Source organism: Capsicum annuum, chromosome 1, assembly GCF_002878395.1.
Source record: "Capsicum annuum cultivar UCD-10X-F1 chromosome 1, UCD10Xv1.1, whole genome shotgun sequence".
Taxonomy (NCBI): Eukaryota; Viridiplantae; Streptophyta; class Magnoliopsida; order Solanales; family Solanaceae; genus Capsicum; species Capsicum annuum.
The window spans coordinates 136,646,343-136,660,271 of NC_061111.1; the positions used below are offsets into that span (position 1 = coordinate 136,646,343).

The 13,929-nt window shown below is 34.1% G+C and overlaps 1 protein-coding gene across 2 annotated transcripts; it reads left to right on the forward strand.

Annotated features, from left to right (window-relative positions):
* The first annotated feature begins 8,337 nt into the window (after window positions 1-8,337).
* LOC107879926 (putative methylesterase 12, chloroplastic) lies at window positions 8,338-13,725 on the forward strand. Of its 2 annotated transcripts, none has more exons than XM_016726855.2 (5): window positions 8,338-9,113; window positions 10,466-10,705; window positions 10,809-10,952; window positions 11,990-12,124; window positions 13,292-13,725. In XM_016726855.2, exons 1-5 carry the CDS (start codon window positions 8,844-8,846, stop codon window positions 13,562-13,564), a joined length of 1,062 nt encoding a protein of 353 aa, XP_016582341.1. In that variant the 5' UTR covers window positions 8,338-8,843; the 3' UTR covers window positions 13,565-13,725. The 2 variants fall into 2 exon arrangements, with proteins under 2 accessions (XP_016582341.1, XP_016582347.1); XM_016726861.2 differs by lacking the exon at window positions 8,338-9,113 and adding an exon at window positions 9,148-9,721.
* The last annotated feature ends 204 nt before the right edge of the window (window positions 13,726-13,929 follow it).

Sequence of the window (13,929 nt, forward strand, 5' to 3'; positions counted from 1 at the left end):
AAACTCAAGTCCTTAGGACTTTTTGATGAGATTCATGATAAGGTCTATGGCTTGTTATATACTTCAGGTTCTGAATTTGATTATGAATATGAATCTGAATCTGAAAATGATGTTGAATTACCTGATTCAACTGACAATGAGAATCATGAAAAAGCTAATGATAATGTTTGCACTGATTGTAATAATAATGTTTGTGATTGTGATGATGCTTTTTATAAATTGCAATCCCTGTTTGAAGATTTAGATTTAAATATTCAAACAATTACTACTGATAGTGCTTTAGAATTATTAAAAGAAGTGATTGATGAAAAGTTTCGTCAAAAAATTATTGATCTTGCTCCTTCACAACCTAGCACTTCAAAGCCTGCTGAAAGCAAATATGTTAAGAAAAATATTGAATCTGTTATCAATATTATGCCCAATTCTTTAACTGAAGTTAATAGACGTTTTGCCATCAGTCAAACACCTGGTAAATATACGTCTCTTGATGATTTGAAAATAGAAGTTGAAAATTTGAAAAAAGAAATTACTTCTTTGAAACAAAATCAAATGATTTCTGATCATAGAATTTCAAATATTGAAAATATTTCTCAAATTGATATTATTTCCAGTTCCAAAGGAAAAGAAAAAATTGCTGAAAATTCTAACAATCAAATTATTTGTGATATTGATGTAAAAATGATTTCTTTTTAGGTATGATGCAAATTGTTATTGCCCATAAATGATTTATAAACTGTACTATCTTGATTAATAACAAATTTTCTGTAACTAATATGGTTATGATTGATAATGGTGCTGATGTTAGTTGCATTCCAAAAGGATTAATTCCAACCAGATATTTTCAAAAAACAACGCATATAGTCAAATCTGCATCTGGTCATTCTCTTAATATTAATTATAATCTACCTCATGCACGTATCTGTAGAAATAAGATTTGCATTTTGCATTTCTTTTTCTTAGTGAAAAATCAATTATACCCTCTTATTAATTTAGGAACACCGTTTATAAATGCAATTTATTCTTAATGCATATTGATGCGAAGGGCTTCAAAGCTACCTATAAAAACCAAGAAATTTCTTATCCTTTTGTTACAGACCCAGTAACAAGAGACATAAATGCTTAGATTGATATGATGCAAAAATATGTGAATTTCTTACAACTTGAAATGATGAGTATGAGTGTTCATAATACAATGAATTCTGTAAAAATTTGAGAAAAATAAAATAGACATCTGACAAATTAATTGTGGATATTTGTGCTGACCACTCAAATGCTTTCTGGAATCGTAAAGAATATGTTGTTACTCTTCCTTATGAAGATGATTTCAGAGAAGATAGTATTCCAACAAAATTCAGACCCAGCTAAATGAACACAAAGTTAGTAGAATTCTGTAAAAAGGAGACTAACAATCTCTTACAAAAGGTCTCATAAAACCTTCAAAATTCCCTTGGTCTTGCACTACATTATATGTTAATAATGCTGCAGAGAAAGAACGAGGTATGCCCAGACTTGTTATTAATTATAAACCTCTTAATAAAGTTTTAAAATGGATTAGGTATCCAATTCCCAATAAAAAGGATTTATTATCTAGATTATATGATGCCAATATATTTTTAAAATTCGATTTAAAATCTAGTTACTGGCAAATTAAATTTTTAAAGAACACACTTATAGAACTGCTTTTAATGTGCCTTTTGGTCAATATGAGTGGAATGTTATGCCTTTTGGTCTGAAAAATGCTCTCTCTGAATTTCAAAAAATCATGAATGATATATTTAATCCATACATGGATTTTATAATAGTGTATATTGATGATATCCTTGTGTTTTCTAAAACGATAGAATTATATTTCAAACACCTGAATATTTTTACACAAATTGTAATGCAAAATGGCTTGGTCATTTCTAAACCGAAATGTGTTTATTCCAAACCAGTGTTCGATTTCTAGGACATAATATTTGTCAAGGAGAAATCGAGCCAATCCAAAGGGTTATGGACTTTGCAGAAAAATTCTCTGATATTATTACTGACAAAACTCAATACAAAGATTCTTAGGAAGTCTTAATTATATTTCTCCTTTCTATCAAAACTTGTCTCGTGATTTAGCTCCTTTGTATGATAGACTAAAAAAGAATCATAAAGAACCTTAGACGACTTCTCACACTAATCTAGTCAAAATGATTAAAAAATGTGTCAAGACTTTACCTTGTTTAACCTTAGCTAATCCTGCTTGGTTAAAAATAGTCAAGGCTGATGCCTCTAATATTGGTTGTGGAGGAATACTTAAACAAGTAAATCCCCATAATAATACTGAACGTCTCATTAGTTTTCATTCTGGAAAATGGTCTGAAAGTCAGAAAAAATATGCCACTATGGCCCATGAAATGTTAACTATTGTTAAATGTGTTTTAAAATTCCAAGATGATTTATATAATCAAAAATTTATAGTGAGAACTGACGCCCAATCAGTCAATATATGTTTGACAAAGATTTTAAACATGATGCTTCATAGTTAATTTTTGCAAGGTGGAAAGCTTAATTAGCCCCTTTTGATTTTGAAATACAATACAAGAAAGGTAGTGAAAATTCTTTACCTGACTTTTTGTCTAAGAAATATTTAAAGAGTTAAATGAATTTTTATACTTACTTTCTTTCTGAAAAAAAAATAATAATTACTATAATTAAGTGTATTCCTCTAAATAAAGATATTAATTTTATTATACTAGAAAAAATCATTCATGATATGATAAAAGAAGATTTATTCCTTCTAAATTTTGAAGACATAAGAGATGAAATTAATATGGATGATATTGATTCATCATTTGATCAATACTAATTTTTAGTGCAATATGAGTACAGATCCACCTTAGCAGATAGCCAGTGGTCAAGGAAAAGGCGGAAGAAGCCAAGGAGGGAGATACTCCTCCTCTAGGGGAAGAAATTCTCCTTCATCATCCTATGCTTCTTCATCATCCAATTTCCCAGTTTTGCAAAGGGGAAATATGAGTTAAATTAATGCATGAATTTCGCAGATCTCAGAATCGTCAAAAACTCTGTATATGAGCACTTCGATCCATCTAGAAGATATTCCTGAGGATCATCCCTTATATGAGTAACTGCAATCTTATATGTCTGCTAAGCAAACCGATTCGTTTGCTTCAGTTGCCAAAGAAAACTCTGCCGATAGGCAAAATTATGAAAAACTTAAAAATCGAGAATTGATAGTTCTCATAGAAAAATCTCAGATATGTAAACAAAATGATCCATAGAAACTCTTCAAAAAATACTTGTTAAGTAACCTCTATTTTGCAGAAGAATCTTATAAGACGAGCGTTTTATGAATCAATACTAGTGTCTACTGGGAGTATTGAAATACAATACCACCAAATGGGTGAAACAACTCCAGATGTTCATGGATATTCCAAAATGGTTATTAAAAAACTCATCTCGATAGAAGACTAGGGAACCACCTCCATGATAGAAAAAGCCATGACAATGAAAGGATCAAGAATTGCCTTCACTTATTGGGACTATATATGTAACGACCCGAAGTGCTGAACCAGAATGCTACACGTTGCTCATAACCCTGAAGGACCACAATTAAACCATAACTGATATCTGTACCTGTATACTGTATAAGATAACATAATAATGCGAAAACATGCACTGAAAGTCCATAAGGTTCGATCATGAACATAACTGAATAACGTAACATCTGTATGGGGTAATAGAATACCCAAAACAAAATTGAAGTCTAAAACATGATAGTCTGTATCTAATCTGCATCTAGTCTGAAAGCCTCTACTATTTGAAAAATCTAAATAAGGAGTTGATGGGATATGTCACCAAATAACTCCAACTAATAAGCTAATCAATGAGATACTAGAAAATCATTATGTCCTCAAAGGATGAGGACTCAGTTCTACTTTAACTGCTGAATCTGGAATCTACTACTGATCTGGAACTCGTGTCTCTGAACCTACGGTGTAACATAAAAAGAAAGCACCATAGCGCGAATGCGTCAATACATATGTATTGAGTATACATGTGAGGTAGGCTAAATGTAAGGGTTCACATGCATGCTAATGCTAACTGATTGTCTAACATGAACGTGAGAATGCATACATAATTACCTAACTGTAACTGACAATATGATATCGTGATTACTGAATCTGAATACTAATAACATGACATGAATGATAACATGAATGACTGTATCTGAGTATAAATGATAACATGGGTGACTATAGCTGGCAGTCCTGAATCTGATAGACTTATCTGAGTTCCGTACTGTATCTGAGTTGACTGTATCTGACAGTCCTGAAATCTGAAGAACTATCTGAGTTCTATTACTGAGATTGATTAACTGTATCTGACAGTCCTGATTTTATAACATGAAACTGTGGGAATTAGTATCTAACCAATATGCCCTAAATATGTTATAATAGCTAAGCTCGGGTCCAATCTATGCCTTGATTGGAAGGGTGTCAATACCGCGTCACTGGTAAGGACAACATGTGAGTAACCCTCATATAACAGGTAACTCTAAAGATAACGGTGGGAACCCTCAAATAACAGGTTAAGCCACCTCATCTACCCTTATATAATAGGCTACGATGTCTCAACGTATGCTGGCTACATAGTTCTGGAACGCAAGAATTGCTTCTAAGAATCACACCCTCGTATAACAGGTGAGTCCTCATCTTTGGGTTCACTTAGTGCTAATTCCTACTCCTGTCTGAATGGACACTGAACATGATTTACCGAACTGAACTGAGCATGGACTGAGTTACTAAATTTTCCTGGCTGACGGAAATACTACTGATATCTGACCACTGATTAAGTAATGAGATCATGGAGATTTTTTCCTGAGTTATAAGACTATCTGAAGTCTAAGAGTTCATAGCTTGACTAAAAGTATCGTGAAAACATGACATGAATCTAGGCACACAACTAATATTTCGGGTACAAGTACCACCAGGACTCGATAGAAGGAAACTGACATAACATGATTTACTTGAAGACTTGACTATCATCATAATACATACTACCTTCATAGGAGCATTTCATCAAACATGTAATAGGCATGATCTTGTGCATACATGGAGATTTCATGATATCATGCTAATTAGACAATATTCCTTCATCTAGGCATTTAATCAAATATATGACAAGCATGATACATGTAAACATCATTATTCGAGGTTTTAAATCTTAAGGTTGCATGAATCTATGGCTATAGTAATTAAACCCACATAGAAACTATCAACAATCATGGAGTAGAATCCAATTTCACTTCTATCAAATATGAACATGAGCAGCCAAAACATGAAAATATATAGAAAATCCATAACTTGAGTTTAGAAAAGGAATTCTTGGACTTCATGGACGAAAGGAGTCCATGAATGAACACTATGCATAGCTTAGATCATGATTTTATGAAGATTGATGGTGAAACCTTCTTGAAATTAGACCTTCTATGAAAACCCTAGCTTGAGTTCTTGAGAGTATTTGAGAAAAACATCAATATTTTGGATGAATAAGAGCTAAATTCCGTATTTGGAAGCTTATATAGGGGGGGAAATTGACCCTTTTAACCTTGAAAACGTAATTTAATTTTCAGTAAAATTTTCCAAATTGGGCCCTTGGCGCGACCGGCATTATCGCACCGTGTCACTGGAAATTGATAATTTAAAAACTGCACGGTGGTGCGACGCGGAGCTATCACATTGCCACCTTATCTACGACTTGGAAGTTTGACGCAATGCCCCAGTATCGCGGAGTAACACTGGAATTTGACAGTTACCATTTGAGCTATCTTCGTGACACGCTGAAGGCTCAGGTCAAACACTGTCTCACTAAAAAGGCTCTAACTCTTCGCCCGGGTGTAGAATTTGGACGACTTATATATCAATGGAAAACTTATTCAATTTTCCACATGATAGGAAGTGAAAATTATGGAAATACCACGTGTATAAGAATGAATTATTATTTCAAAGTAAGTTCTAACATCCTTGAGATGATTTTTGAGCTAAGAAAAAGCACGGGTATTACAATATAAAAGCCTTTACTCAGACATTATATTATAACAACATTAAACATAAACATACTTGGTTTCTAAAGATTTGTTCTAAAGTCTTTGAAGACCCAATTCCCAATTGGTTTATTCAATGGTGGTCGTATCATGGCCCTACCGTTAAAATACTGCCGGCAGAATATCTGCATCATTACAAAGAATAGGCTAAAGTATCACCATTCTTAACAGATTTATATCACTCGGACCACGTCTGTAACTTGGATAAAATCGATCAAATGTATTTCTTTATAGAATTCTCCATTTCATGGATACATAAATGGAGTGTTGAATTTTGTTACACGGCAGAACAAATATCCGGACTCTATAGGGTATTCTATACCAATTTTGGAGAAAACTAATCAGAAAGGATCCCCTCACTAAAATCCCGCATGGACGAGATTTGCTCGAATATATTAATAAAAAAATCATTGAATATTCTGCTGCTCCACAAAATAAAGTGTGGACGATAAAAGTCTAAGTTATATCTCTAGAAGAATCTCTATACATGAAAGAGACAAATTAGAATTAATTGAGAAATATTTAGAAGAAGTCTGAAAAAATTTGATAAAAACTGTGGAACAATGTTCGGATACTTCTATGGAAAGTCTTACAAGTGAAGAAACTGAAGATATCCAAGAATCTCAGCCATTTCCATCAGAAAATATTCTCAATGACAAAGAAATTGAAAAAACTTTGGAATTACTCCACCAGTTAAAAAGAAAAGACAAGGTGTGATAAAAAGGACCTGTCTTCTAAGTCATTAGATGCCTTTACTATGTTTTATATGTATGGGACCAAGATGTAGGGCCCTTTGTAATAGTAAAAACATTATGCGCTACTGTGCGCAGATTTTTTTTTTAATATATATAGACGCTTCATTTGTTAAAGAGGCATAAGTTAGAAAAAAAAATTTCTTTCATTTTTCTCTCTAAGTCTGCTCTCCCTGCTCTCTTCCCCTCTTGTATAATATTTCAAGTCTTTAATAAAAGAAGGCAGCTAGCCGACATTTACTATTCCGGCCTTGCACTCGGCCAATTGTAAGGTATTTATTTCTTTTTCTTCTGAAGCACTTTTAATACTTCTTCTTCCCTTCCAGCCGTGACTATGTCTGGCTAAAAAGCTTCTCATACCTATGTTGAAAATCTAACTTCTCTCACTAGATAATTATGAAAAATTCAGACTTTATCAAAATATGAAAGAATTTTTTTATAATTTCTTGACTTGGTTCCAAAATGGTGGTACAGTCAAAATTTAATATGATTTATGTTGGCTTTGTCTTTGTGACTACGTCTAGTAAGTTGTGCCTCTTTAACCCGATAACATTGAAGAAAAAGGGCGACCTTTTGCACAGTAAGAACTTCTAGACACATGGGTTCAACATAAATATATTAAACAACTAACAGGCCCCTTGTTTGGGTAAAAGATTATATCTTTCATACAGTCTTCAAGCTACTTGAAATTCTTTTATATTTCGGTTGGTGTTTTGATTTGGTATTCCGACTAAGACTTAATCCGATACTTATAAGTTAGTCTGCTATTCAGCTAAAGCCGCTGCCACTTCAGATCCTTGCTAATATGGTATCAAAGATTATCTGAAATTTAAATTTCTTGCATCGCGCAGTGCAGCTAGAAATGTCTCTGGAAGATCTCTCAAAGTTAAAGGTTTAAAAATAATTTGCACTAAATCAATATGCATAAAATTATAATGACGTTTAAACATATCGATATCTATTTTATTTAATAAAGTTATAGTTTGCTCATCAACATTCAAAGCAATATATTGCTCAGTGATTTTTATTATCTGTTTATGCATAATTTTATCAAAAAAGTCATTCATAAATAGTTTTTATGTCATTTTTTAGAATAGTCCATTTATTTAGTAAATCCATACTTTGAGGTAAATCTACCTCTTCTAATTTAGTACTTTTCGTACTAACTTTTCTCATATCCATCAATATAAAACTTCATACCTATACTGAATATTTCACATCTCATACTCGATTACTATGAAATAACCAGGCTTATTATGTATTATGTGGTACTCTATAATTTAATGAATATGTCATTAAAATTAAACTTAAAATGTTATCTAAGAAAATTAAATGTGTTTAGTAATTTAATACATTAGAATAATAATATTAAAAATAAAGTAATAATTTAGCAATTTTTCTTTAATCATAAAAAAATAAAAGTAACTTTTCTGAAATATTGGACAATGCGAGGAATTGATCTCAATATGAATATTATAGGGACAAAAAACCAAAATAAGAAAGAGAGTCACTGAAGTAGTACATTGACCAAGAAAAAAAGAAAAAAAAAAACTAGGCATTGAATTCCTTGTATACTTAGCTGTTTTCCCATATTTTCTCACCGATCAAAGGAATTAATAACCCCACCTCCCTTCCACTTCCGCCTACTGTCACCTCTAAAATAAATCATACTTGCAACTCCATTTTTATCCATTTTGCAGTTTTTTTTTTCAGCAAAATATTTTCCGGGTCTTGTTCAATTTATTGAATAAACTCTGGGTTTTGTTCAAAATTGAGTGTTAATTTCTAGGTTTTCAAAAGTGGATTTTAAGTTCTGGATTTTGTTCAAAATTGAATTTTAAGTTCTGGCTTTTGTTCAAAATTGAGTTTTAATTTCTGGGTTTTGTTCAAAATTGAATTTTAAGTTCTGGATTTTGTTCAAAATTGAGTTTTAATTTCTGGGTTTTGTTAAAGATTGAATTTTAGTTTCTGGGTTTGTTAAAATTGAATTTTGGGAAATGGGTAATAGATTTATTTGCATGAATAAGAAGGATATAAGAGAAAGTAGGAAAAATGGAATTGGGTCAAGGAGTGCGAGGATGGAAAGATCAAAGAGGAGGTCATTATTGGAAGAGGAGTTGCTTCACAGACAAGCTTTGTCTCTGGCAATTCAGCAACATCAACAGTCGCTGTCTCAAAGATTTGATGGGTCAATTTCTAAGCGTATTGGATCTACTAGCTCTCGTCGTCGCAGTGATTTGCCCCAACAGCTACCCAATTCCAAACAGGTAGTAACTACCGTGTATATATTGCAATCATTACACTTCATTTTCAAGACTTGTTCTGTTTAAGTAGCTCTAGAACCCCTAAGTTATACTTATTGAGTCTTGAAAGTCAACCTGTTATTGAGTTGTAGCGAGAGCTTTGGTGTACTGGCTTCCCTTTTGGAGTCCCTTTTCCTTTATTTTTATACTTAGATATATTATACACACTAGAGATTGGCTTCTATATTGGGTCTTGAGTGGAAAGTTTCTTCCTTTTTCTGTTTCTTTTGGATTATTTATCTATGAGTAATTGATGATGTAGAGCCGTACAAGGCAAAAAAGTAACACCTTTCTACTATTTCTTTATTTTGGTAGCTTTCTTTAAGATTAGTGATATTGCTGAAGTGGTCCTGAAAAGGGAATAAGTTAAAGGAGCTTTTGTTGCAAAAAAGTGAAAAGTTTTGATCCCCTTCCTCGTTTGGCCTTTTATCCTAAAATAGTTCATTCAGCTAAGATTCATTATTAGACTGTTGATTCTGGACTTTACACAAGTCTTGCTTTCCGGAATGTGTATTGAGAAATTCGCATGGATGGACGGAAAAGAACAACAAAACGATTCACCCTTCTCCTTTGTGATTTTCTTCTTGTTTTTGGTTATTGCTTGATATTTTTTTGCGAAAGTGATTTTTGAATCCCTTCTTTTGTTGTAGTTACTGTGCTGTTACTGTATCATGACCTCACTTTGTGAGAATATACTGGGTCTGCTGTTGTTGTACTGTGCTGTTACTGTATGTTGTTTTTGTTACTATCTGCTATGCTCGTTCTTCTATTACGTTTTTTTTCTGGACTGCTTTGGACTATTTTTCTCTTGTGAACTGAGGGTCTACCAGATCTCGCCGCCTCTGAGCTAGATTAAGGTCTATGTACACTCTACCCTCTCCCGACCCCACTTTTTAGGGTTATACTGGGTATTTTGTTGTTCTTCTTCTTAAGGCCTTCCTCTTTGTTTGGCGATATCTTGTGGCTACAATCACATTGGTAGGAAGTATGATTTTGGACTCCTTACCAGCTTTTATTTCTCATGCTGTAGCTGTTGAGAGATAACACCGATAGAAAACCATTATGTTTAAATTTTTGGCTCAAGCTAAATAACTGAGTGATTGATAAAGTTCAGATCCATCTAAGTGACCGTTTATTGCCTAATAGTGGGAATATTTTGAAAAGAAGGCGTAGAAAATATAATCTTGCTGGTAACATGCCACTTAAAAAAGAAAAGGAGACTCAAGAATCTAATAACCATTAATATATTTTTGGCTAACTCTGGAAAATTTTCATGTGGCACCACAATTTTACCTTACAAATTTTATGCTGTATAGTTACCAGAATTTTTGGAGAACATCAAAACAAAGAAGATTGTTTTGATACATGGAGAAGGATTTGGAGCTTGGTGTTGGTACAAAACAATTGCTCTGTTGGAGGAAACAGGATTGATCCCCACAGCCTTAGATCTCACTGGATCTGGTATTGATCTGACAAATACAAATAATGTTACAACTCTAGTGGACTACTCAAAACCATTAATTGATTATCTGGAGAACTTGCCAGAGGATGAAAAGGTAAGATATATTTGGTTTAAGTTTCAAGTCCTTTCTCTTCTATGAATTTAAGCAAAGATGATTTCACCTATATTCTGGAAACATTATGCATATTTCTCTTTAGGTAATTTTGGTCGGTCACAGTGCTGGAGGTGCTTGTGTTTCCTATGCCTTAGAGCATTTCCCAGCTAAAGTTGCAAAAGCAGTATTTCTTTGTGCCACGATGATATCGGATGGCCAGAGGCCTTTTGATGTGTTTGCTGAAGAGGTACGCATCACCTATTCTCATTGCATTGCATAATAATTACCAAGAAAGGTTACCAACCATCCATTCTGACCTCAATTGGGAAGCCTGTTGAATTTTTTATTTGTTGTACTTTTTAAACTGCATGTTTTAAAAGTACTTGGTGTAGCAGCAGAGTTGCTCCCAGTATTTCACGAACATTATTTATGGTCATGCTTTCAGAAAGCACTGTTTTGGTTGTGATGTTATCTTTATGATATTCTTGTTTTATTACACGGAGTGGTTGAAGTTATGAGTTTTCGACCCATGACCCATCAAAAAAGAGTTATGAATTTTCTAGAGAAAAAATATACGAATGTGTGAGGCACATGATCTAGATATGGAAGGTCAAAAAACTGTCATTTGAATCTTTTATAGTTCTGAAACATGATTAAAGTAGCACCAAACTGCATAGAAAGTAATTGAATATTAATTCCGGACAGTGATTGACTTTGCTAGTTTCAGAATATTTAATCCAATTTATATAACATTAATAAACAAAAGTAGGGGCTTATACATAGAATGGAACTCAAAAGGTAATAAAAAGGAAAGAACGATAAGGGGTGATGCCTGATAGTGATTGCCACCTCATCAGTTCAGTGAGCATCTCAAATTAGCATTCTATTGACTGTCTGATTAATATGCTTGCATTTAATTTGAAATCTTATTGCATTGTAATCTACTGAGGATGGGAATGAGTGATGGACCTCATTGCAGTTTGATGTAGGAATTGTATGAGTTTTGAACAGACTAATCTAACTTAAATTAACCATGCCATAATGTTCTTCATTCATAATTCCTGATGTTTTAACGGTGTCGCACATGTTATATTGCAAAATTACTGGTGGATTAGGCGTCATTCATTATTACCTATCAATTTAAACTCGTCAAGTAATTGTTTGGTCTCAAAAAGAAATCCGCTGCTGAGCTACGGAGTAGGTATGAACCGGGTCCTCCCTTTCCCTGTTACTATTATCTCTCTTCTCTCCACATTGACATTTTCATGGTTGGCAATTTTGCAGCTGGGGTCTGCAGAGCTTTTCACTCAGGAGTCGAAGTTCTTAACTTATGGGAATGGTAAAGACAAACCTGCTACTGGCATCATGTTCGAGAAGGAGCAAATGCACGGGCTATATTTCAATCAGTCTCCTACAAAGGTACTTCCTTTATACAAGTTGCAAGGATTCATCCATTACTATGCTAATTGCTAACTGGTAAAGTTGCTGCCATGTGATCAGGAGGTCATGGGTTCAAGCCTTGGAAACAGCCCCTTGCAGAAATGTAAGGTGAGGCTGTGTACAATAGATCCTTGTGGTCGGTTCCTTCCCCGGACTGTGCGGATAGTGGGAGCTTAGTGTACCGGGCTGCCCTTTATGCTAATTGCTAAACTTAAATCATCCCCAGTGTGTGGAAATGTGCTTTGTAGTGCATTATTCTATGCTGTTTGAATTAAAACTACTTTAGCCATAACTACAGAAAAATACAGAGGCATCAATATGCAGCTTCTGCTTGGTCAAAAAGAAATGCAGCCTCTCTCTTTTTCTCTCTGTGTGTGGGGGGGTGGGGGTAGTGGGAGAGGCAGTATGATAAAAAACTTCTCATGATGATACAGATTTCAGTATAAAGTAATGTTGGGCCTGTATCGGCTTTGAATTCACAGAACAACTCGACAATTTTGCAATTGGAAATGATTATTTACACAGCAACTGAAAAAAAAAAGATGGAATGGTAAGACCACCATATCCAAATTAAGCTGATCAAAGTGTGGAGAAGATGGAGCATGAAAGGTTTCTTTGGATCTTGACTATTTTCATTGTTGTACTATAGTAGCGAAAACACTTTAAAGAGCTCAAAGTAAAATACATAAAACTGAAAAGGGACTTATTTTCTTAATTTTACTTGGAGACCATGCTTACATTATGGAGTTTGATCAGCGGCTTCTTGTGGTAACATGGAAAAGTTGAATGCTATGGATCAGACAGATCCTGTTTCCTTCAGAGTTTGGTGTATATAATGATTCCGACATCAAATTATAGCCAATTTCAGAAGTTAAATTATTGCCAAAGAAGCACCCAAGGGGGTGGGGCCTAGTGGTCAATGGGAGGTAAACCAAGAGGTCTCTGGTTCAAATCCCAATAGAGGCAAAAAGAATTACGAGATTTCTTAACATCCTCCTTGGTGGCCGAGTTATCCGCTGCCAAAGAGCCCTTGTGTGTATTTTAATTCCTACCTAGATGTTTTCTGATCATTTTCTGAAAAGCTAGAGAACGTGAATCGATGGTTCCGTGAAAATACGTCATTAACACACAATATAATGATTGCAGGATGTTGCTTTAGCAATGGTTTCAATGAGACCTATTCCTCTTGGTCCGATGATGGACAAGCTATCACTGACACCTGAAAAGTATGGAACTAGTCGTAGATTTTATATCCAGACATTGGATGATCATGCTCTTTCACCAGATGTCCAAGAAAAGCTTGTGAGGGTAAACCCTCCTGAAGGAGTTTTCAAGATCAAAGGCAGTGACCATTCTCCATTCTTCTCCAAGCCACAGTCGCTGCATAAGATTTTGGTTGAAATTGCGCAGATTCCATAATGTTATTAATTTGTCTGGGGAAGTTCTTTTCATAGTGAGAATGGCTTCATTGATTCTTGTGGAGGCTATATAATCCATGAGGTTGTTGGTTGTACAGGAGGAGAATGACGGTGTATTTTATATCCATTTGGAATAATAGGTATATAGACAATTTAACTTGACCTCTACTGGTAGTTGAACGCCCCAATTTTCATTGTGACCATCTATCTAGACACTTCAACTTGGCATAGGTGCATCTCGCGAACACCTTAACTTGGAAAAAACACATCTAGATACATTTCCATTTTAGATTGACATTTTTAAAGCTGGGGTGTTGGGGGGCCAAACTTAAACCAATTGAAGGTGTCTAGATGTGCATTTTAAAA

Bases quoted from the DNA above. Each gene is read 5' to 3' on its own strand.
- LOC107879926 (XM_016726855.2), top strand. From the start codon at position 8,844: ATGGGTAATAGATTTATTTGCATGAATAAGAAGGATATAAGAGAAAGT. The intron at 10,706-10,808 runs GTAAGATATATT...ATTTCTCTTTAG, and splicing joins ACTTGCCAGAGGATGAAAAG to GTAATTTTGGTCGGTCACAG. The intron at 10,953-11,989 runs GTACGCATCACC...GCAATTTTGCAG, and splicing joins TTGATGTGTTTGCTGAAGAG to CTGGGGTCTGCAGAGCTTTT.